Raw genomic sequence first — 21,467 nt, 5'->3', positions numbered from 1 at the left:
ACCACTTGATTTCTAACCAAGTAGACTTCAGTTTAGAAACACTGAAAAAGTGCTTCATTTATAAATATGGAAGGAACAAAAAAACCATCGCATCAAACCAGAAAGAGTCAAAACATTGCAAGGGAAAGGGGGGGGGGGGGAAATATCTCAATTTTGTAGTTAACACGCTGGTCTCGCAGCTGTTAAAATCCCAGTATTTGCAAACACAGCTGAAAGGGTGCCAGCTCTTTAAAGCCTGCATTTTAGTCAATACCCATTGAAGTGACTTATTCATGCTCCATGAATAGCATTCTACTTCACTGCTGTCCAGATGTCCCAGACAGTTCTTGTTCTATGCCTTCACTTAATGCCCTCAAGTCACAGTAAGAGGAACCACCTTCGCAATTAGGAGGAAAAAACAGATGAAGTCACAACACTCAAATACAACATAAGTCACATGCACAACTATGTCACAGGACTTTCACAAGATAGAGGCATTAGCTTTGCTTGGAACAACAAAATGAAGAGACACTGGACCAGTTTAGAAGCACTCTTTACAGTTAGGAGTAGTAGGTCATGGGTTTTACTGAGAATAATCCAAACCAATCAACACATCCAGACTGGCAAATTCCACTCCTCCACCATATTTACCTGCCAGTGCTCAAAAGCACCAACTTCTTAGTCTGACATAACAGGTGATTAGGACAGAAAATGTCTGGTGCCAACACGAACTTGCACTTTGCAAAGCTGTCACACAACTATGCCAAAGCACTTGCATTCTGGCTCTGCTCTTCCTCTAATCAAGGCTTGGACCTTCTTCAAATTCTGTTGTGTAGCGGTGTGACAGCTTGGGATTGTGGATAGATAAATGAGCATTAAGGTAAGACAAATTTTAGCCTGCACTAGTACCGATACCCAAGTTACTAAAGGTGAAAGACCAATGTATTAGCCCAGTGCTACAGTAGAGCTGAGCAAATTCCTATAAGCTTTATTAGAGCATGAAAAGTCAGTCTGATTTAAAAATAAATCAACCACCACCTGTAGTAGCAAAACAATTTGTAACTGTTTTAAGAACTTTCTCCAAACATGAAAGTGTTAAGAATCAGTTTCATTAGAAATCATAGAAGTTTGTCAAAAACTGTTTTAGACTGAAATCACAACATAGATGAAAAAAAACAAAAACAGAGCAACAATTTAACAGAGAACTGTCCCCAGTGAGTAGGTTGAGGCTAAAGTCTAATGAGGACGAAAGCCTTGTCTGTGGGGAATTTTTGGTGATACCTGGAGAAAAACTATATTGTGTGTAATTCTACCTGAATCATTTTTACAAGTGTTGTAAAGTTTCATACAGTAAGATTTTTCTACATGCACTTCAATTTCACAGCAAGAGTGGCATAGAGTACCTAAACACAGAAGAGAGCATTCATGCAAGATATCTAACTCCTTGATATAATAATGCATACAATTCAAAATGGTTATACTAAGATTACACCTAGGGCTTTCCAAAACTACAAGGTGGTGGGAGTGGAAAACATGGCCCCCTGAATCATTAACTAGAAAGCAACCACCACCTTCTATATGGGATTTCTTTTTGCGCTTTTTCTTCATTTTTAATCAACTATGCTGTTGCTGGCGATTTTTTGTAAAACTGGTAAAAACAAAATTATAATCACTGAATTGGGCAATCTGGTGATCAAGACGTTTAAACCCTTCAATCTTCTGGGCAGAGGAAAACACTGTGCGACATTTAGAGCTCTAGAAAACAAAAAGGTAAAAGTTATTTTTAAACTGGCATTTAAAGATGGACTAGCATACTATGTATTTCATATGTAGTTCTTGTGATACTTATTACCAACATGCTTCAAATCTGTGCCTGACAGTGCTGCAGGGAGTTTCATTCCCAAGCAGCGATTCTGCTCCCTACATGTGATGCTGCAAACCATTACAGGGGATGGAGCACCTCTCCTACAGAGACAGGCTGAAAGGAGTTGGGGTTGCTCAGCCTGGAGAAGAGAAGGCTTGTGGAAGACCTTTAAGCAGCCTGCCAGTACCTAAAAGGGGTTACAAAAGAACTGGAGAGGAACATTTTAACAAGGGCATTAGTGATAGGACAAAGGGGAACAGCTTTAAACTGAAAGAGGGTGGGTTCAGACTAGATATTAGGAAGAAATTCATTGCTATGAGAGTAGTGAGGCACTGGAACAGGTTGTCCAGGGAAGTTGCAGATGTCCCATCCCCAGAAGTGTTCAAGGCCAGGTTGGATGGGGCTCTGAGCAACCTGGTCTAGTGAAAGGCATCCCTGCCTATGGCGGGGGGGGTTGGAACTAAATGATCTTTAAGGCCTCTCCCAACCCAAAACACTCTATGGTTCTATGACAGCTGGCAGCATCACCATTAATAGCAGCACTTCTACAACTGACAGCTGCAGGCAAATCCAGAAAAGTGCCAAAGCAAGAAATTATGCCCATAAAGAATGGCACAGGAAGTCATTAGAATACTGAGACTGGGTTGCCTCTTAGTATTTCTGAAGAACTCTGGAGATCAGATTTAGTATATGCCAAAGCAATAGTGAAGAGTATTTCTACTTTCTGAAGAACCTACCATCCCAATATAAAGGCAAACTGGAAACCTAATCACCACTAAAAATCTCTAGCTTTGCTTTATTTGTGTCTGTGTGCATTTCATAAGCTCACAAGCTAAAGCAAGAAAACTCACCTGATTAACAAAGAGGGTTGTCACAAATTTTCCTGGCTTGAAAACCTCCACAACTTTTCTAATCAGGTCATCATAAGAGGTCTGACTTATGTTTGTTTCAAAACTAACATAAGAAAACTCTGGTTCTGGAGTGATGTGAATAGTCCAGTAAGTTCCCTGAAAAAAAAAGTATTGTTACCACCAAATATTTATTAATTATCAGTATGTTAATTATCAATGAGTGCAAAACTTACATCCGATTTCATCCCATTCATTGAATACCCACAAGGATTGAACATTGTAGCATCAATAACAGAACCTGGTATCAGGTCACGAATTCCACTCATCTGAAATAGAAGTCAGAATTAAACAACTCAGTTTATGATACATCCTTACATTTGTTTAGATTTCACTCAAAAGGTAGAACCAACATTCAGGGGGCAGGACATCAGAGTTCTCCCAAGAACAAGTCAGTTTGATAATTTGTACCACTGTAGATGAACTTGTTTTGCATCCTGTCACCAAATAACTTGTATGCAGCTTGTCACACATTTATTACACTGCCTCTTACAGAACCAAGCTGCATACATCCAAGACAAGGGAAAAGCTTAGAATTCTAAAACAGTTGCTTTTGCTGCTGAAATGGCAAGTGGAGCTTCTGTTCAACCACTGTCCAGGAAGTGAAGACTATTTACATTTACTCCAGAGTAAGGATATGCTACTTTATACTCTAGAATAAAAGTGCAATCCCAAGCACCTGAGGTACATCCAAATCTCAATAGCAAATAAGAGAATCAAAGCCTAAGACAGAAAACAAGATGAAGTCAGTGTATTTGTCAGAGAAATTTGTTCCTGTCATAGGACTTCCCCCTTTCGAAAAAGGGGAAAAGGAGGCATAACCATCAAGTTATGCTTAGACCCCAAGTCTGCCCTTCCCCCCATCCAAATGGCTCCTTGATTTTGATACCTAGATTATCTTTGGATTCATTATCTTCAGTCTAAGCCTTACTCCTCATAATCCACATCCTTCAGTCAAAGTTACTCAAATTGTGGTTTCATTCCTACTCCTCCATTTTTCAGAGTAAAAGTTTTCAATCATCCAAAGCACTACATATTGCTCCTTTCAAAACACTAAAGCAGGGGCATTGAAAATGTGAAGTTATGTTCCCCAAAACATTCTAGAGTTAAATCCATTTTACTCCTAAAGCATTAACCTGACATTTTCTATTAAATCTTTCCTACCACAAAATAAGCCTTCTATTAAATGGTAATTAAATGAAGCATTTTGTTGCCCGATTTCCACCGTTCCCCAAAATTATTAGTTTTCAAGCAAACATACACGAGTGACATCATTTGCAGTAACACCATCTTTCATGTAGAACTGGTCCATAACTACTGGGTCAAGCTCACTCATCAGAATTTCCAGTGTCTGATCAGGCTGATTGGATATCCGACTCTCTGGGAAATCCAGAGTGTACAGGTACCTATGGAAAATACAAATCACATATGTAATATACATTAAAAGCACCAAGTTATGTTCTACTGTAAGCCCCAAAGACTTCCAACTCTTTACATACATACCAGCAATCAGAATTCATACGCCCCATGCAATAAGCTGCTCCATCTAGACAAGACAAGAAGTCTCCAGTTAATGCATCACAGATGAACATTTATGAAAAATATTATATCCATCTCATATTTAAAGACAGAAGTTTTCACAGAACCCCATGAGGTTCACTGATAGACTCAGCATCTGTGTCAAATAACCAGGCATTTAGCTTCAGGAATGCAAAGTTAATCAGAAAAGGAGGTTCCCTCAGAAGCAGGTCTGGACACCCCAGCTGAGAGTCTACTAACAGGAAATTCAGATTACAGCTTTTGCTATGCATGGAGAGAAACCCTGGTACTCTTAAGCCTCTATTAAATACATTTATGATTTGCATTTATTTTCAAATAACTCAGAGGAGTACCACAGCTTCCATGTTCCTTCAAAAAAACTTTTCTGCCACTATTTAAAATTTAAGATTCTTCCTGTAAGTTCTAAACTTTACTAAATTTTATTAAATGTTTAAATTAAATATTTGGCACAGTGACTTTTCTGAGAAAAGCCCACATTTTTCTTCAGTGTATTAGTTAGTTTAAATTACTACCCTAGCTTTTGAACAGGGCTTTTAGGGTTAGTGAAAGCTAGATCCTGCAGAGTAATTTACTACACTCTGTCTAGAAGTCTGAAGATGACCTCAGTTAACACAAGGTGCTAAATGTCAAGCTTACTATGACTTAAATTTTGATCTTGGCAAGCTAGCAGCAGAAATTCAGTCAACAGCTCTTGATTTTTACGCAAGGACTGCTGAATGCACGGCCTGGCAGCCTGTACCTATTGTACTGCTTGTCACTTCTCACGTAACATCAACCCTTCACACAAGCTGTACAACTTTGCTGAAGTTTCATGAACTTACTTGGGAAAATTTCATTAAGAAACTCTACTTCTTCCTGGAAATTCCTATGTGGGTACTCCTGGTGGGAAGGCTTCATGAAATTCTTACGTGAATAAAAGAAGCTCTGAAAAAAATAAAAGGTGCATCTTAGATATTGAATATATCCACCCATGTCAAATCTAAAAAATTAGAAAAACGCAAGCATTTATCATAAACTTTTACAGGACCTAAAGTTTTCACTGTCAAAACACTGCTACCTTTATTCCCATTTCAGAGGCATATGGTTATTCCTATCTTAATTCCTAAGCTACAGGAAACAGCTTACTTCCAAATTTGTTTTCCATTAGAAAACTCCAGTGACTTCAGCACTGACAGCATGGGCACAGAAGTCTTTCATCCTTAAGTAACTCAGCATTTGATATCAATAGCATTTGATAGTTTGCACCCATTAAGAGGCAAACAGAAGGGTAAATGCTACAGCAGAGCAATCTTATATTACAATCTTCCCATTATGGGAAGCGTACATAAATGTCAAAGTTCCAGAATATTTAATAGAATCAGTGAATTTGAAATACTGGTAAAAAAAAGCTTGTGTACATTCTAAGGAAGATGCAACATTTTTGACACCTTACCTGAATTGAGTCAAACCCACTGTACTCCCTAGCAAGCTCCAACAGGGGAACCAGTGCTTGCAGTAAGAGGGTGGTACCACACGTCTTCAAAATGAAACGTCTCTTGGAGACAAACATGCTACTCTCACTGTAAAAAAGGTGTGAAAAATATATTAAGTGCTCTACATAAAACAATCCAGTTCTTAGTTCTTATCCCCACCAAATGCATTACTCTAAGTGAGTATTCAGCATATGGTACATAAACATGTTTGGCAAATGGACCAAAACAGTAGATTTCAGCTAACATTCGAGAGCAATTATGATTTCCCAAAACAAATACTTGCTCCAAGCATGGTATTATGGAGATACCCCACTACAGGAAGACATAATACATGTATTAGACATCCTCAAACTATTTGAGAAATACAAACATGCTGTAAAGTGGGTACACAGCATAGACATTGAATGTAATGCCTTAACCCTGACACAGAACAAACTTGTAATCTTTTTCAGTTGACAAAGCCTATGAGAAGGTGAACTCCAAGAAGGCAAAAGCCTTAACAGAATTTTAAGTTGTCTGGTTGCATCTTCTAGGAAAGTAGACTACTAGAAAAAGGTAAATTAGCACCAGTCCACGGGAACATGAAGTCTCACTATGAGAATATAGGCACAGGTATATGATATGCCTGTAAAGATACAGAAATTAACTATACATAAACTAAGTCAGATACTTAACTGCAGTTCCACTGAAGATAGGCATTGATACTACATCCAGAGTATTTAAACACACTTAACAAGTATCTTTTCACCAAGTAACTGAACAATGGGAGTAAAAATTAGCTTAAATAACGCAATTTGGAATGCTGTTTACAAATTCAAAGTCAAGACTATATTTCATCCAAGATGCAGTGTAACTAGCTAGACTCTTTTCAGAATTTTGTTTAAAATACATGAAGTTTGAAGAAATAAGATTTCAGCACAGTTTCTTTGACTAGCTTGCTCTTAAGCCCAACCTTGCCCTCAAGACAGTCTTTCAGAGTACAAAAGCTTCAGTATTTGTAATCTGAAGTAAAGCAGAGAATGTCAAACGTATCTGTAAAGTTCACATAGAAAAAGCAAGAAAGTATTTTGCAAGATGAAAAACATATGGCGAAAGAGGTGTCCTTACAACTAACTGCTGCACAACACAAAAATTCCAGGATTTCAGGAAAGCTACATTTTTATAGATGTCCTTAGCTCAGATGCAAGGGTTGTTCCATATTATCTGCAGTTAAAGCCAATCCACTGATAGTTTTTTTGCTGATCTGTAAGTGACACCTATATGCACTATTCTGCTAAGGTAATACTAAGCCTCTTAACTGGGGAGACTTATTTACCCCCCGGACAAAATTTGGTGATCAGGTGCAGAACCACCACAGCTCCGTCAATCTTTTCAGTCAGAGGAAAAAAGAAACAGCAGTAACTGTGAAGACATTTCCACCTCTGAACAGAAGCATGAGAGTACTGTGATTAGCAGACCCCTGCAAGCTGTAGCCATCAACAGCAGCATATTAACCCAAAATTGGTCCCATATGACAGCTTTCACTTTTCCACCTCTTAAGAGACTAAAAGAATGCAGTAGTGGCTTACCTGAGTACATAAGCTTCCTGCTTGTCAGTTTTTGTCACACTTATGATCAAACAATGCACATTCTCCAGAAGTTTGTCCCACTCAATCCTGTAAAGGAATTATAGAAAAGCACAAACAACAGGTTAAACAAACCAAAGCATTCTGGAGCCCCGGGTAAAAAGTGTAGCCCAAACAAGACTAGAGCTCTTGTCTTGAGTTACTGGATCTGAGAGCACAAAATAGGAAGACTTCTTATATAGGGACTGCCTATAACAGTAACATCCAATTTCTTAGCTCTCAATGGCTAAGTATTCATCAGAAGCTGTTACACTGTAGTCTGCTGCATGCAGACAACTGCCAAACAGCAACCCCAAGCTTCTAACTAGGGTTGTCAAGATAACCTTAAATCCTGCATCCCACATGTACAAAGATAAGTTATAGCAATTAATTTTAAGGTATGCTTTAGGTTGAACCTCCATGCACTTCAATCAGAAGTCACTGGTAACTACTTGAGTAATAAAACAGCAAGTTAGCATTAAGATGTTCTAATTGACCAGCATAGAGTCAAGTTCCTAATTTAGCTGAAAACCATCCCTAAAAACTAACAGATTTCAATGGCCTGAATTCCTCTTTGATCAATCAGGATCACAGAATTTCTTCTACCTCTAGAAGATATAGAAGACTTAGAGTAAATAGTTTCAAATATTATACTTAAAAGAAAATAAACCAAACTATTTTCATACAGGGCAAGTCGATGCCACAGTGCTAGATTTCAGTATAAATGTAAAAGTTTAATATTTCAATTCTTTACTGTCTAACATTATTCATTCTACAAGGAATTTGAAAAAAAAAATCGAGGGGGCTCAAATTAAACCAAAATATTTCAAGTCCTAATGAGAAAGGACAGACTTGCAAAAAACTACTTTAGTTGTCAACTTAAGTCTTGTGTCTACATCAGATTAGTAGAATCCAATATAGTCAATTTTGCTATAAATAAGACAGGAACAAATACAGCATCCTGACGTCACATAATACAAGACTGCCAGCTGTCCTACTTCTCCCATCCCTCCCTTCCCACAGCATGTTCCACCTGCAGATTGTGCTGGCTCTTGTTCCCAGACCTGTCACGAACCAAGAGATTTACTAACCCAGCATAAAACTAAGCTACCCATCAGCAGAGCTGGAGATGCTGCAGGACCCCTTGCAGCTGGGAGCACGAAAGAAATGCCAATTTTTCATCACCAAGCAAGCTTAGCTTGCCCATACAACTGTCAGCATAATCCGTCCTCAGGAGTCAGACCTCTCACCCTTTACTGACACCACAAAAGCCCTGTAGTTGTACTTCATGACAGAGCACTCACTGTTAATTCCATTGACAGGTTTCCTCCAGCAGCCACCAATCTTTCCCCTCAGAAAATTGGTCAGTTCACAAAGTCAAAGTTTTAGATTCTGTTGTAAGTATAATTAAAATATCTAGACATTCTTCAGCTTTTCTAAACATTCCAGCAAATAAATGCTTTAATTTCTCCCTCAGTTCTCTAATTCAGGAGAATGATTCCTGAAACTGAATTCTGTACCTTTACTACTAATACTCAGTATTACACCAGAATAGTATATCTATACATGATTCAACCAGAACACACTTAATTTACAGACTCACACTATAGCCTCCTTTTAAATGAGACTGAAGCTATTAAAAATGAGTTTAAGAAAATCTTACACATTTTAAAAGCACTCACAATTAAGAGCACATCTGAACAAGCTTACAAATTCAGTGATATAACCAGATACTTAAAATCAAAGTGAGGTTTACCCTACCACCCCAGTTAGTGACCCTTGATGAAATACTCTTCTGCAACTATAGACATGACAGCATAGACACTCAAATCTGCATATCAAATTAAAAGGTTATTTTTAATGCTCATCTCAAGTCCCACAGATTTATTCAGCTCTATGCTTATGTCATTGACTGGATTTAGCTCTGTTCTTAATATTCAAGTGTATATGAAAATGCAAGTGGCTGCTCACCTTGAAAAACCTGGTAAATGCAAGGAGTGAAACATATATATTATACCTATTTTAAATGCTCCTAGAAAAAAAAAGAATCACACTTTCACTAACAAGAATACTGAAAGATTTAGTTTTCTCTGGCTACAACCCACCACCGTAAGATTGCCACCCTTAATGTTTTCCCTTTAACATCCTATTACGTTCTTCCTGTGAATTGAACTAGGTAATGTTTTAAACTGTTCAAATCATTCTGGCACTGCTACTGACAACATTTCATTTGCCATTAAAGAAACACCCAGTGTCTGACATAGCATTTATGAAAGGTGAGGAAGAGTTCCCTAATGCTGAGCTGCACTAACCCCATATGTACATTACTACAAATCTGATTTTGTACTTTCCTAAGTATTAATGGGCATGTAACTATCTTAGGCTTTGCAAGAGCATACGTCTCAGCCTTTGCAAGCTTCTTACCTGGTCAGACAGTCAAAACCTCAGCTTTATGCAGACAAGTGACACTTTTAAGTATTGCTGTAATGCAACTCCATGCACACATTTCAGGGAAATGGCTTAAGTTTCAAATACATTAGCAGAAGAAAATGTACAAATTTTGGTCTTCCAGTAGTCCAACAATGAGGGGTCAGTACAGCATAGTATCAACAACACAATATTGCATGTTAAGTCCAAAGCCCACCATGCAAAGAAAGTCCCTAGTTATGCTTGTTAGTACTACAGCTGGTATTTAGGGACCTTTGCTCAATTCTTCACTGTTATACAACGGAAACCACAGCTAAGCATATACTAAATGTTATGTGTTCAGCCTTTACACAAATAAAGGGCAAGTTCATCATTTGATGATTAGAGCAGCATCAAGGAAAAAAACTGCAACTTGAAACAGACAAGATGCCAGGTTTGCTTTAGATGCATACACAGACTAACAAAGGGTTGCAGCACCCAGGATCAGACTTGAGAGAAGTTTTGCAGAGATACTGGCCTGTATCTATATGCATTTTAAAGTTAAGTACAGAAAACTAAAGAAAGGCTGGATTTGATCCAACATAATCTATTTAAACAAGATGACCTTAGTATTTGGCATGTTCCATTGTTTAAAGCACAGCTAAGGAAGAACATCTGGGACTACTTTGTACCAAGCAGATTAAGCTCACAATAAGTCTAACTCTTGCATTTCCTCCTTTTTTTAAAAATCTGTATAATTATGTAAGCATCACTAGTTGAGAGAAGCAGTGTCTACCCACATTTAATGTAGAAACAAAAAAAATCCACCTTAAAAATAGTATTTCAATGGTTATCAGTACATGTACTGCAGCTATGCACATTTTTTTGTCAAGTAAAAACTGACAAAATTAGTAACTGAAATATTTGAGAACACTACTTATTTCATTACTAAGTTAAGTTTGAACTTGGAAGCAAAGCCTCCAACTGAAACAGGGGGAAAAAAAGAAGACTAATTCTCAATAAAATGTTATCATGGGCTTCTGCTCTTCAAAACTCCCTTTTCGATGATCAGTGTGCATGGCATTACTATTTCCTAAATTATTTTCTATAGCCAGACATCAGGACAATCACAGTTTGGAAACTGCTGTCCTATACTCAAGCACAGTAGAGTATGATCTGTGAGAGTCATTGGCAGCTCTCACTGGAAGCAAGTTCTGCAGCAGATCTGCAAAAACACACTTGAAACCAGCTCCTCACTGTTGTGGGCTTATTGACCGCTTCATTGCAAAGCTTTAAAATCCCATTTCTCAAGTTTCAAATAACTGCCACTTATCCAAAGTTAAATTAGTTTCTCCAGTGGGCAAGCATATCGCATTTTAAATGGCTGCACATTCTCAGAGAATAGCAAATGTAAATGGAATACATCTACTGAAGTGTGAAAAACTGTACTTGCTTCAATGGTAGAAAGTTGTGTTCTATATCTGACTAGCCAAAAGAAAAAAAAAAAAATCAAGTTCAGCAATCCACTCCTCTACCTATATTGCAATATTTAGTGCCTTATCAACAGACTTGTTACCAGAGTACAAATAACTTCCATTCAAATTGCCAACCAGGCACATCAGTAGGGAAAAACTATTACAACTGAGAAGTATCTTAATTTCAGGAAGTATGCCTAAAGTCTGTAATAAATAGTCAACAGTGCCTCACAACCAAGTCCTAAACCATCATGTTTGCTCCTTTATTTCATACTTTGCAGGAATAAAGAATGAATAAGCTATGAAGCATGTTTTCCTTGCCAGATATAAACCACGCTTTTGAACGCAAGTTATTGGCCTTAAGCTTTTACCTTCAGGGGTAAAACTTGTTCTTAACACAAGTCAAGCCTATCAGGCACAATACTGCTATTTCAGGCCAACTGGGAAGGTGCTAACAGCAATTTAAAGAGATAAAGAACTACATCAAGAACCTGTTCCTATCAGCAATTAATAGCCTCCACAAGCATGCCATCCCACCATCTCGGTAACAATACCTTCCCAAGGCAGCCAGACAGCACTGGGAGAAAAAGATGTTTTGCAGTAGTGCAGGAATTCTTAGGAAATAAATCATGTGAAACTCCTAAAGACAGCTTAGGCTGTATACATACTCTTGCATAGCTTTTCATTAAAATACAATAGCTGACAAGTCTGTAGTACCAAAAGTAATAAGCACTTTAATCTTTACCGTAAGACTTTGTTTTAACATCAAGCATTCAACTGCAGAGCAACCTTTTATCCTCTCACCTGTTACCTACTAAGTATTTTTAGGAGCCACAAATATATCAATTACCTCATTAGCAGGCTCCAGTTAAGTAGGCACATTCCTACCAATACCATGATCCAGACAGTCAAGCTTAATGCCATGTCTAAACTGCCTACGCTGAAGAGATGTAGCTGAGACACAGGAAAGCTGGCTAAGTATCAGTGTCAGTAGAGTTGCAACATTGGTTTCAAGAGTCCTGAAAGAGGTACAGTACAGACCACAGAAGTCACAAGTTTTTTAAAGCACCTCCTCATGTATTAAAGCTTGTGTATTTCTCTGTAGACAGCTGCATGTGAAATATTTTCTATTAGAACTAGAATTTAGTTTATTGCTGTTTAAGATAATTACCTTGAACCACATTCACAGCCTGAGTTCAGACTCGAGGCACTGGCAACTTGATAATTTTACTTCAGCAGTATCTGTGAGGCGCACAAAAGTGCCACACCCTCTATATGCTCTGGGGGTAGATGTACAGAGAGACTGTCCACATCCCCCTTATCTTAAACTTAAGAAACTCTCCAGGGACATGCATTTAATCTGGAATTAAAGACAGGCACCTGAATGGAAAACTGCATGCACATTAGAAGTGATTCTACGCAGTACTCCTCACAAAATACTTCTTACCTAGAAGATCCCAAGCCAACTACTTAGAGCATCATTTCCAAATCAAACCAAGATATTTCAGCAATGGCACAAAGATAACCACAGACAGTGCTTCAAAGGCTCCATATTTCTCCTGTTGAAGGCCTTACATCATTACTGCAGCTACAGCAGAGTACATGGAATAGGGACTCCATCCTTTACATCTGAAGATATTTGATAGATATTCCCAAGTCTTTCACATCAAAGCACAAAACATACATGACACCCAAGGTATTTAAGAAGCATGAGCCCCAGCAGGCACAGCAAGAATTACAAGCAACATTCAAGGCCACTTTGAGTGTAACCTTCTCCAGAAGGAACATACTGTAAGGCAGCAACTCCACCATGAGCCTCAAACCTTCCCATTCTCTTGGCTGCATAAACAGCCATTAGGGAAGCCCTTTGGGGAATACACCACAACCCACATATTTTAATAAGATGCTCTCCAGAGTCCCACTAAGGGACCAGGCAGAAAGTGACTAAACAAATTCTTTAGCAGTTTCAGTGGTAAGGTAGGAAAATATCAAGTCTTCAACTTAAGTCTTCACTGCCTGCAAACAGTACCAGAATCAGTAGTAGTGAGTGTAAAAGGGCTTATTCCCTTTGTGTGAAACCATTCTTTAATTACAATTGTGAGTTACAAGCAAGTACACTTTTAATTTTGAACTTGAAAGCTGAAATCTAGTTGATTAACATCAATTTTGGTGAGGGGAAGACTGCATTCTTACATAAAGTTCTCTAGATAACCTTGTATCACCCATAAAAAGGCTCAGCAAGTACACAGTGACAGAAGCCCTTATCTTAGCACAATCCTGCCTTCTTTTCCAGACTCCACTGAGTTTTGTTCCGAAGCACTGCAGGAGTAAGAGTTAGAACAGGGCTCATGACCCAGCTTCCTTGTACCTTCACTGTTTGAGAAAACAGGTAGATAACTCTGTTGTGGTCTTCAGGACTGGGGGAAGGGGTAGAGGTGCAGCGGCACTGCAGCAGTAAGCTGACTCAGGCTATAGGGTGCGGTACAAAGCAAATATTTACAGGACTTAGATGCCTGACTATATGTATATGGGTGCTTGGAAGCTTTCTTGTAGCACAGGATCAAAATGTGGTATCAAGTGTCACTCCATATTGCTCATTGCTGCAGTTTTTTCCAGCTTGTGTGTTCACATAATATAGACAAATAGGAAGCAGATTAAAAGTTCATAAATAATTTCAGAGTATTCTTCAGGGTTGAATGCTTGACATACGGGCTCTTACTACTTGCGTCATTAACTTAAGGTTTCAAACTTGTGTACATTCAAGATCATGATAACCCTTGAGATGTAAAATGCATAGTTGCACAGCTGAAGGAATAAACAGCTTAGTCTACTGTGGGAATAGTGAATGCACTACAAAATCACCATGGAAATCCAGGGCTCGCAGCAAGTTCATCATGTTTTCAGCAAATCCTCCAGTTTTTATACATGGTTTAAGGCTATTTTTAAAAAACATGCCTTACAAAGCATGGTGAGAACGAGCACTAAAATTAAAGCCAATTATTTTGAGACCACAAAAGCATTAACTTCATTCCACTGCTGAATATAAGCAGGGTAAGTATCTTCATACGCTTGCCACTATTTCAACCACAAGATCTCTTTGCAGAACTCATTAGAAAGTCAACAAAAATACCCCAAAACTTAACAGCAAAGTAAAGCCCATGTTCAATACTTTTTAGTTGAGACCTTTACTGAATGTATTAAAGCAGTAGTCACAGATGTTTTCTGAAATACATTACACCTAATCCAAACTTTTATCCAGAAAGCAAGCTTGCTCATAGGAGGAAATATGCGGGAAAAAAAAAAGTCTTAATTGCATCAGTTCAAGAACTTTTTTTGCTGATGATATCCAGCAAAGACTTTAAAATATCTAATCCCTAAAGCACACGGCAACATGGAAATTTTTAGCTTTGAACACCAGCTTAGTCATTCAGTAGATGAATGGTTCACATTTCACTACTAAGCAGGTATTACAATACAAAAGGCAAACTCAACTGGTTTGCAACTTGATTCTAATTTAGCTATTGTTCTACAGTTTCAGCTTTGATTTCAAGTTCTGTTCAACATAAACTAGTTTATTCAATCACCTCTAAAGAATTAGCAGTAGTAGGAGATATTGCATTCAGGTGTTTTTTCGTCTGTATCTATCAACTGCAGTAGGTAATTTAATTACAACAGTTTTCCAAAAGTGAACGTTTGTAAAACTTCATGTTAGAAACACAGTATCACTGATAATTACTGTTGGACACAGGTTAACAGTAATTTTCAGACATGCCACAGCTTCCTACCAAAGAAAGTACGCAACTTCAATTAACATCTTGTATTAAGAGCCAATTAACACAAAGATCTTCAAAGCTTGCTCACAGCTCTGAAACTGTGTTAAATACCACATGTTCAACAGTTAACAGTTTGTATCTACTCCATTAAAACTTTACAGCCATAACTAAACAACACAAAGGGACTGTCCCAGTACCTACACTGCAATTACACTAAATGCTCTTGAGAAGTCTAAAAGTTAAGTTTGCAGTTTTGCAAACTCGAGTCTGAGCTGGAAAACGGAACACCAGAGAGCATGACTGTGTCAGCGAGGAAAGCATTTGCAGAATGCCGTCTGCAAACTACATCTGCATATTTGAACACCAGCATATTAACACAGTCAAATGAGCACTTTGGGAATCTTTCACATTTAACGTCAAATACTACAGGAATCCTCTGACACCTACACAGCTTAGACCTGCAAGTACTTCAGCTAGGAATTTCAACAGTCTTCCAGGATTGACTGGACATTACCTATACAAGCTGTTACCCTGTGTCTGCTACACCACTAAGTGTCAAAGAACTATATAACCACATTTGATGATTTCCACGTTAAGCATATTATTTCAAAAGGTCTAAACAGCTTCACAAAGTCAAATTTACATGAGCAAGGTACCTCGTTACACCAACACGTCAGAGGTAAACGTATTCTGCAGTGCCTCTGGTATGGCAGAAATGAAGGTTCCACTACCCATGAACTATTCACGGTTTTACGAAAAGGCAGTTACCTGCCCACTGGCAACTCAGATTTTTGAATAGCTAACCCTACTGATATACACACAGAGGAAATTTGCTGAAGAATACCAAAACGAAGGAAAAGACAAATAGCATACGCCTTTGAATGGTGATGCTATCATCAGTAACATATTCTAACCACTAAATACACCACGACAACCTCTTTTCCAAGCTCTCTTGCTCAAGCTCCCTGACTGAAGACCACTGGGTTACAGTCTTATGCACAAGCAGATCTGGATACACTTGAGAACACCAGATCTTCCAGTTACCATTCAAAACTGAAAAGCTGAACAATTAACCATAGTGAAAGTCAACTACAGACAAAAGTATAACCTTCAGATTTGCCCTATTTGCTTAGGACAAGCCTGCTTTTTCCAACTACGTTAGTTAATAGAATCGACATACCATTCTTGTCCCTGCAACCTCATGCATAGTTCTGCGGATTTTGCTTTGCACTTCAAGCTCTCAGCTACCATTTTCTGACATTTCCAGAACGCAATGTTCTGTACATCTACAGCTGGACCCCCTAAGTCGCAAGTCTGGGTATTCCACAGAATCACAGAATGGCCTGGGGTTGGAAGGGAGCTTAAAGGTCATCTAGTTTCAGCCTTCCCAGACTGTCCCCCTACAAAATACAGCAAAGACATCTCTTGCCCGCCTGGCCCGCCAGGGTTCCAAAAGCGACCCGCGTGCCGGCAGGTGGCCATCGGCTCCTGCGCTAACAAAGGCGGCGCGGGCACATTCCTGGGCGGCGGGCGGGGAGCGGCGGGAGCCGGTCCCGAACACGTGCGTCCAGAGCGGAGCGGGCCCCGGGCCTTCCCTCCCCGCCCCAGGCGGCGGCGAGCGAGGCGCCAGCGCATTCCCCAGATGCCCATTGGGTGACGGGCGCGGGCCCGGCCCTCCGCGGCTCCCCGCTCCCATTGGCCTCGATCCTCAATGGGGAGAGCCACGGGAGCGGCCGCGCGGCCCGGGAGCGCGGCCAGGGGACTCACGTGTAAACCGCGGCTCCAGCCACACTTCTGGAGAGGAGGGGACACCCCCGTTCCCAGCGCCTCCCTCACTCCGGTGCTTCCCACGCCACAGGGAGACACGGGAAGGGTCCCCGTCTATCGCCTGTTCCTCTCCGCGACAGCCGCTGTACGGACCTGTCCGGCTACGCAGCGCCGGAGGTCGCCGCCAAACCGGCCATGTGAGGGAACCATCAATCCTCGCCGCGTTAATCAGAGGGATCGCCCTTCCCAGCTTTCATTAACTGAGAACGAGATTCCTGGGCCCCAGCTCCCCGCAGTACAGCGCAGGCAGGGTTTTCCCGAGCTTTCTCATCCCGCCGCCGCCTGTACGAGCGGGGCCAGCCGCCGCCGCAGCGCGGTGGGCGCCGCCGCCGTGCCCCCGGCCGGGAGCAGCACTGCGACACTCCCGCCTCGCCCCGCGGGCGCTCCCGGCCGGCAGCACACGCCCGGCTCTCCGCTCCCCGCCGCCGCCACATGTTGCCAGCAGGGACCGCGCGGGGCTGCACGAGGTGGCGGCGCGGAATGGCTTCCGTCCCCGGCACCCCCGCCTCCCGCCGGCGGCCAGGACGAGGGGAGGCTCCCTGCTCGGGGGGTCTCTGGAGGACGGCGGAAGGTCACCCCCAGCGGGCAGATGCCGGGACTGTCACCGGGGGACGGGGAAAGCGGCCGGCAGCGCCCAGCCCCCACCGACGGCCACCCCGGAACCTGCCTCCCCCTGGCGCGGCCGCCATCGCCCCCCCCCGAGCGCCACCACACCCGGGCCATTCAGGGACCCTCTCACACCCCCGGGGGCAGCGCTGCCCCCCGCCCCGACCCCACCCCGCGCCGGCCGTTCGCGGACCTGGGTATGGTGCGGAGGTCGCCGGACCCCTTGCTCTGGTGCGGCTCCTGCTGCGCGGGCTGCTGCCGGGCGAACCACACCTCCAACAGCTTCTCGGTCCCTTCGAAGAAGTGTGCACCGCTCTCCTTCATGGTGAGACAACTCGGCAACCAACAACCACAGAAATTAAACGACAACCAAACTGCCGCCCCCGGCCGCCACCGTTCGCTGCTGCTGCACGGGCCGCGCTGCCGCCGCCGGGTCCCAGTCCGTCCCGGGCGGGTTTTACCTTCTGGGGGATTTGCTTAATATTAATTTAAAAAGAAAAAAAAAAAAGAGAGGATAAGTAGAAGAAGGAAGGATATTTTTTTTTTTTTCAAACGGGCGAAAGCCACCCAGAGTGCGCGGCGGCGGATGCGGCGTGAGCGTGTGTGAGCGGGTTACAGTCCGAGCGGGGGTGCGGGCAGGCGATGCGGTTCGGTTCCTTGTAGTCCGTGTGTTCCCCTGTTACAGAGAAGAGCGTTGAGCGAGCGCTAGCTAATGTCGCCGGCCATACTGTGTAAGCGAGGGGCCAGTGCGCACGCAGCCGCCTTTATACGCCGCAGGTACCCGCATCACTCGGGGTGGCGCTGCACATTGGGCGGCTGCCGCTCGGGTCCGCCCTTCCCTGCTTCCCATAGGCCGGCGGCGACGCTCGTCCAGCCATATGCCGGTTCACTCGGCCCCTCCCGCTGCAGCCCGCCCGCCCGCCCGCAGGGAGCGGGAGATGGAGCGCGGGCGGCGGCGCCGGAGCCGGGGCCGCGGGTGTGGCGGCCGCGCCGCCATGGGACCGCGCCGCCCCCGAGGATGGGTGGGAAGCTCGGCCTGTGGTCGGCAGTGAGCCATCCGGGGAGAGGGGAGAGTGCGAGAGGGAGCAGGGCAGAACATGGCCGAGAGACAGTGGGGGAGCATCTCCCGAAACCATTCGGCACGTCGCAAGGAGCGAGTCCGAGAATTCCGGCTCTTCCCGGGCCGCGGCGGCAGCGCTGCCCCCGCACCCGGCGCTCCTTCTCGCTCATAAGGAGGAGCTCGGAAAGGCGTTCAGGCGCACTTCCCGCTCCCCTGGCCCCTTCCCGGAGCCCAGCGTATGTGACCGCGCAGCGAGTAGCCGCTGGGATGCGTGTGTGCGGCACAAGGAGCGACTGACCGAGCAGGGCATGTGCCACTGTAGGCGCACACGGGAGGGACCGCGGGTCTGTGTCCCTGGGTAGGCGCACACGGGAGGGACCGCGGGTCTGTGTCCCTGGGTCAACGCTTGATTACCTGCGACTTTTTTCCCCCCTAATATTTAGAAGAAATTATTGCAAACTAGACAAGTTTATAGTCGTTTAAAGCGTTTTTCAGCGATATTATAACACATTATAAATCCAGTGTTGCAGTACTTCATAGCCCGAGGAAACCTTCGCTAACGACTAAATGAAGAAGAGAAAATGCCATCCGCCCCGATGAGCCTGCGGTAGTTAACACTACATGGGACTGGCAGCAGCAGATGGCTGGAGACAGATGAATGAGTCCCTACTAGGAGACAGTGAGATAGTATCAGTATCGGACAGCATAATAGGCACTGGGCTCTGTCCACAGCGAAGGAGTGACTCACTGAGACTGAGGCAGTGAGTCATTCCCAAGGCAGCTGGATGTGAATCATGCCCTAGGTGCCTAGTCGCCGCTTGTATGCATCCATAGCACAGCCTTAATAGCTGGCAGAGAACCACGTTCTCTAGTGCTGGGGCTTTACCGGTTTTTATTAACTTTGTGTGAGTTGTTACTACCCTAAAAAGAAGGTCTTCCTTTCTCAGCCGTTTGTTGCTGCCTCCATGCTGCCTCCTTCGTTGTGCCGGCACAAGCACTTGCATGGCTGTATAGTGGACTCCATCGGGTTTAACTACTTAGTTTTAATGACGGCTAATAGTTTTTAATTGCGATCAGCTTTAACTTGCATCAGTTTCCCAAGCCATTTCATGTCCCAGCTACATGAATGCATGTGTTGGTATAAATAAGAGGCTGTGCTTTGGCATGCACTTGAAATGGATAGGGAGTGGAGGACCACTAGTTTCAGTAGGCACGATGGATTAGATCTGCTTAAAGTGCTTAGAAACTACAGGTGAGAGTTTGTGGACTTTGTCCAGCCATATTCCCCATTTATTTTTAATATCAGTCCACCTATCCTTGTTTTTAGATGTGCAATACTAGTTCCTAGTCCTGTCTTCTGTTGATTTAATGTTGGTCTCTGGTTTTCAGTTAGGTGTTTGATCCTAGTTTCTGTTTGCAAGTGATCTGTGTCACATTGCTCCAGCCAGATGTATCTTTTTCTTGTCTTGGATACTGTCTTGAGTGGAGTCTCTGACTTCCTGATTTTGGCTATGATGTGGTTTCACTGTGTGTCTTGGACCACGTGTTCACAAATTTCAGCATTTCCTGAAGTCTGACTGTGCTCTTGTCTGCCCCCTTCAACTCGTGCTTTCTCTGACATGTGCAATTCAGGACTTTGGTGTCTTCTCACCTGCTACGAGACACTAGTCAGGGTGGGCCTAACCCATTCACCGTGTCTCTTGGTTTCAAGGCACATCAGTTGCCCATAAGAGTATTTCTAAGACATTTCAGAGGAGGACAAGATTCAAAAAATGAAGTACATTCTTTTTTATTTCTAGGAAGCTTCTCTATATGAAGGATAACCTATGAAGCCTTGTGAAGCTTGAAAGTTTAACAAGGGCCAATACAGTGCAGTATCACCAGCTGACATGAGGAGGGAAACGATCTCAGCACTGAATAACATGAAACAGTGAAAGAATTTGAAAACAAACACAAGCACTTTGTCTGATGTGTTAGAGAAATAGCAGGGTGATGTTGTATATTTGAAGCCTGACAGTATGGGTATGATCACCCAAAAAGAGATTTATACTAACGCTGGAGGCTGCAGGCCTTTCTTCACAGGAGACTGGATTGCTGACAGATACACACAAAACAGGTGGAGGAGGGAAAGGAGCGAAACACTGAAAGCTCTTTTTTGAACTTGACTGACAACTAGACAATAACAAAGTATTGTCTGAGAGACAGGCTGAGGTTTCAGGAAGGACAGAAGGAGATTGTTGTGGATTAGAGGGAGGTTCTGTGAGTCATCATTCAAAAGATGGTTGCTGAATTCATGTTTACAACTGAGATTACCCAGAGATAAAGGGCAAGTCAGGAGCTAAAGGACCAGCAGGTTTGAAAATGTCCATTCAAAGGGATTGCACTAATTTAACTAGAGCAGTTTTGAAATTGATTTAATAACATCAATCAGCATTTGAATCTGGAGGAAGGATGGCTTGGGAAGACAGGAAGGCTCAGGTATCACCATATGATTGTGAGACACGTGGCCAAATATTGTTTATGATCCTTTGTAGTAATCTGCTGGTACAACAGGCTATAGCTGGCCAGGTACATTCCCCGGTGTGCAGGAGGAAATTCTATGTAGTAAAAAAACCTGTTGCAACTATATCAACTCCATTTTGCCTTTTTCTTTCTTTTTTTTTTTCCTTAATGTTAGGTGTGTAGCAAACCCAACAGTCAAAGTGGTCCAGAGTTTCTGCATGCCAAAACAGAGTTTTGAGGAAGTCAGAAACAGGATGTAAGCCTGTATGATGCCAAAGCTGCTCCCCCTTTTCTTTGCTTATCCAGCTGCAAAGCACAGAGCTCACAGAGTTAGTGTGAAGCAATCTTTGGTCTCACCCATATTCTTGAATAGTGCAAGCTTGGTGTCAACAAATAATCGAGTCCAGAAAGAGAGATGAGAAAGTATGAAT

The 21,467-nt window shown here is 42.5% G+C and overlaps 1 protein-coding gene across 1 annotated transcript; it reads right to left on the bottom strand.

The window, feature by feature from the left end:
• Positions 1-1,138: 1,138 nt before the first annotated feature.
• On the bottom strand, positions 1,139-18,228 carry AMD1 (adenosylmethionine decarboxylase 1). The gene is made up of 9 exons (XM_027633005.1): positions 17,668-18,228; positions 7,352-7,438; positions 5,744-5,870; positions 5,133-5,235; positions 4,255-4,297; positions 4,013-4,157; positions 2,928-3,020; positions 2,695-2,850; positions 1,139-1,734 (listed from the first exon to the last, which is right to left on the bottom strand). Exons 1-9 carry the CDS (start codon positions 17,796-17,798, stop codon positions 1,594-1,596), a joined length of 1,026 nt encoding a protein of 341 aa, XP_027488806.1. The 5' UTR covers positions 17,799-18,228; the 3' UTR covers positions 1,139-1,593.
• Between the last annotated feature and the right edge of the window lie 3,239 nt (positions 18,229-21,467).

The sequence above is a fragment of the Corapipo altera genome, unplaced genomic scaffold, assembly GCF_003945725.1.
Source record: "Corapipo altera isolate COAL_440 unplaced genomic scaffold, ASM394572v1 2b, whole genome shotgun sequence".
In the NCBI taxonomy this organism is placed as follows: domain Eukaryota; kingdom Metazoa; phylum Chordata; class Aves; order Passeriformes; family Pipridae; genus Corapipo; species Corapipo altera.
This window is presented reverse-complemented; position numbering and strand designations above follow the sequence as displayed.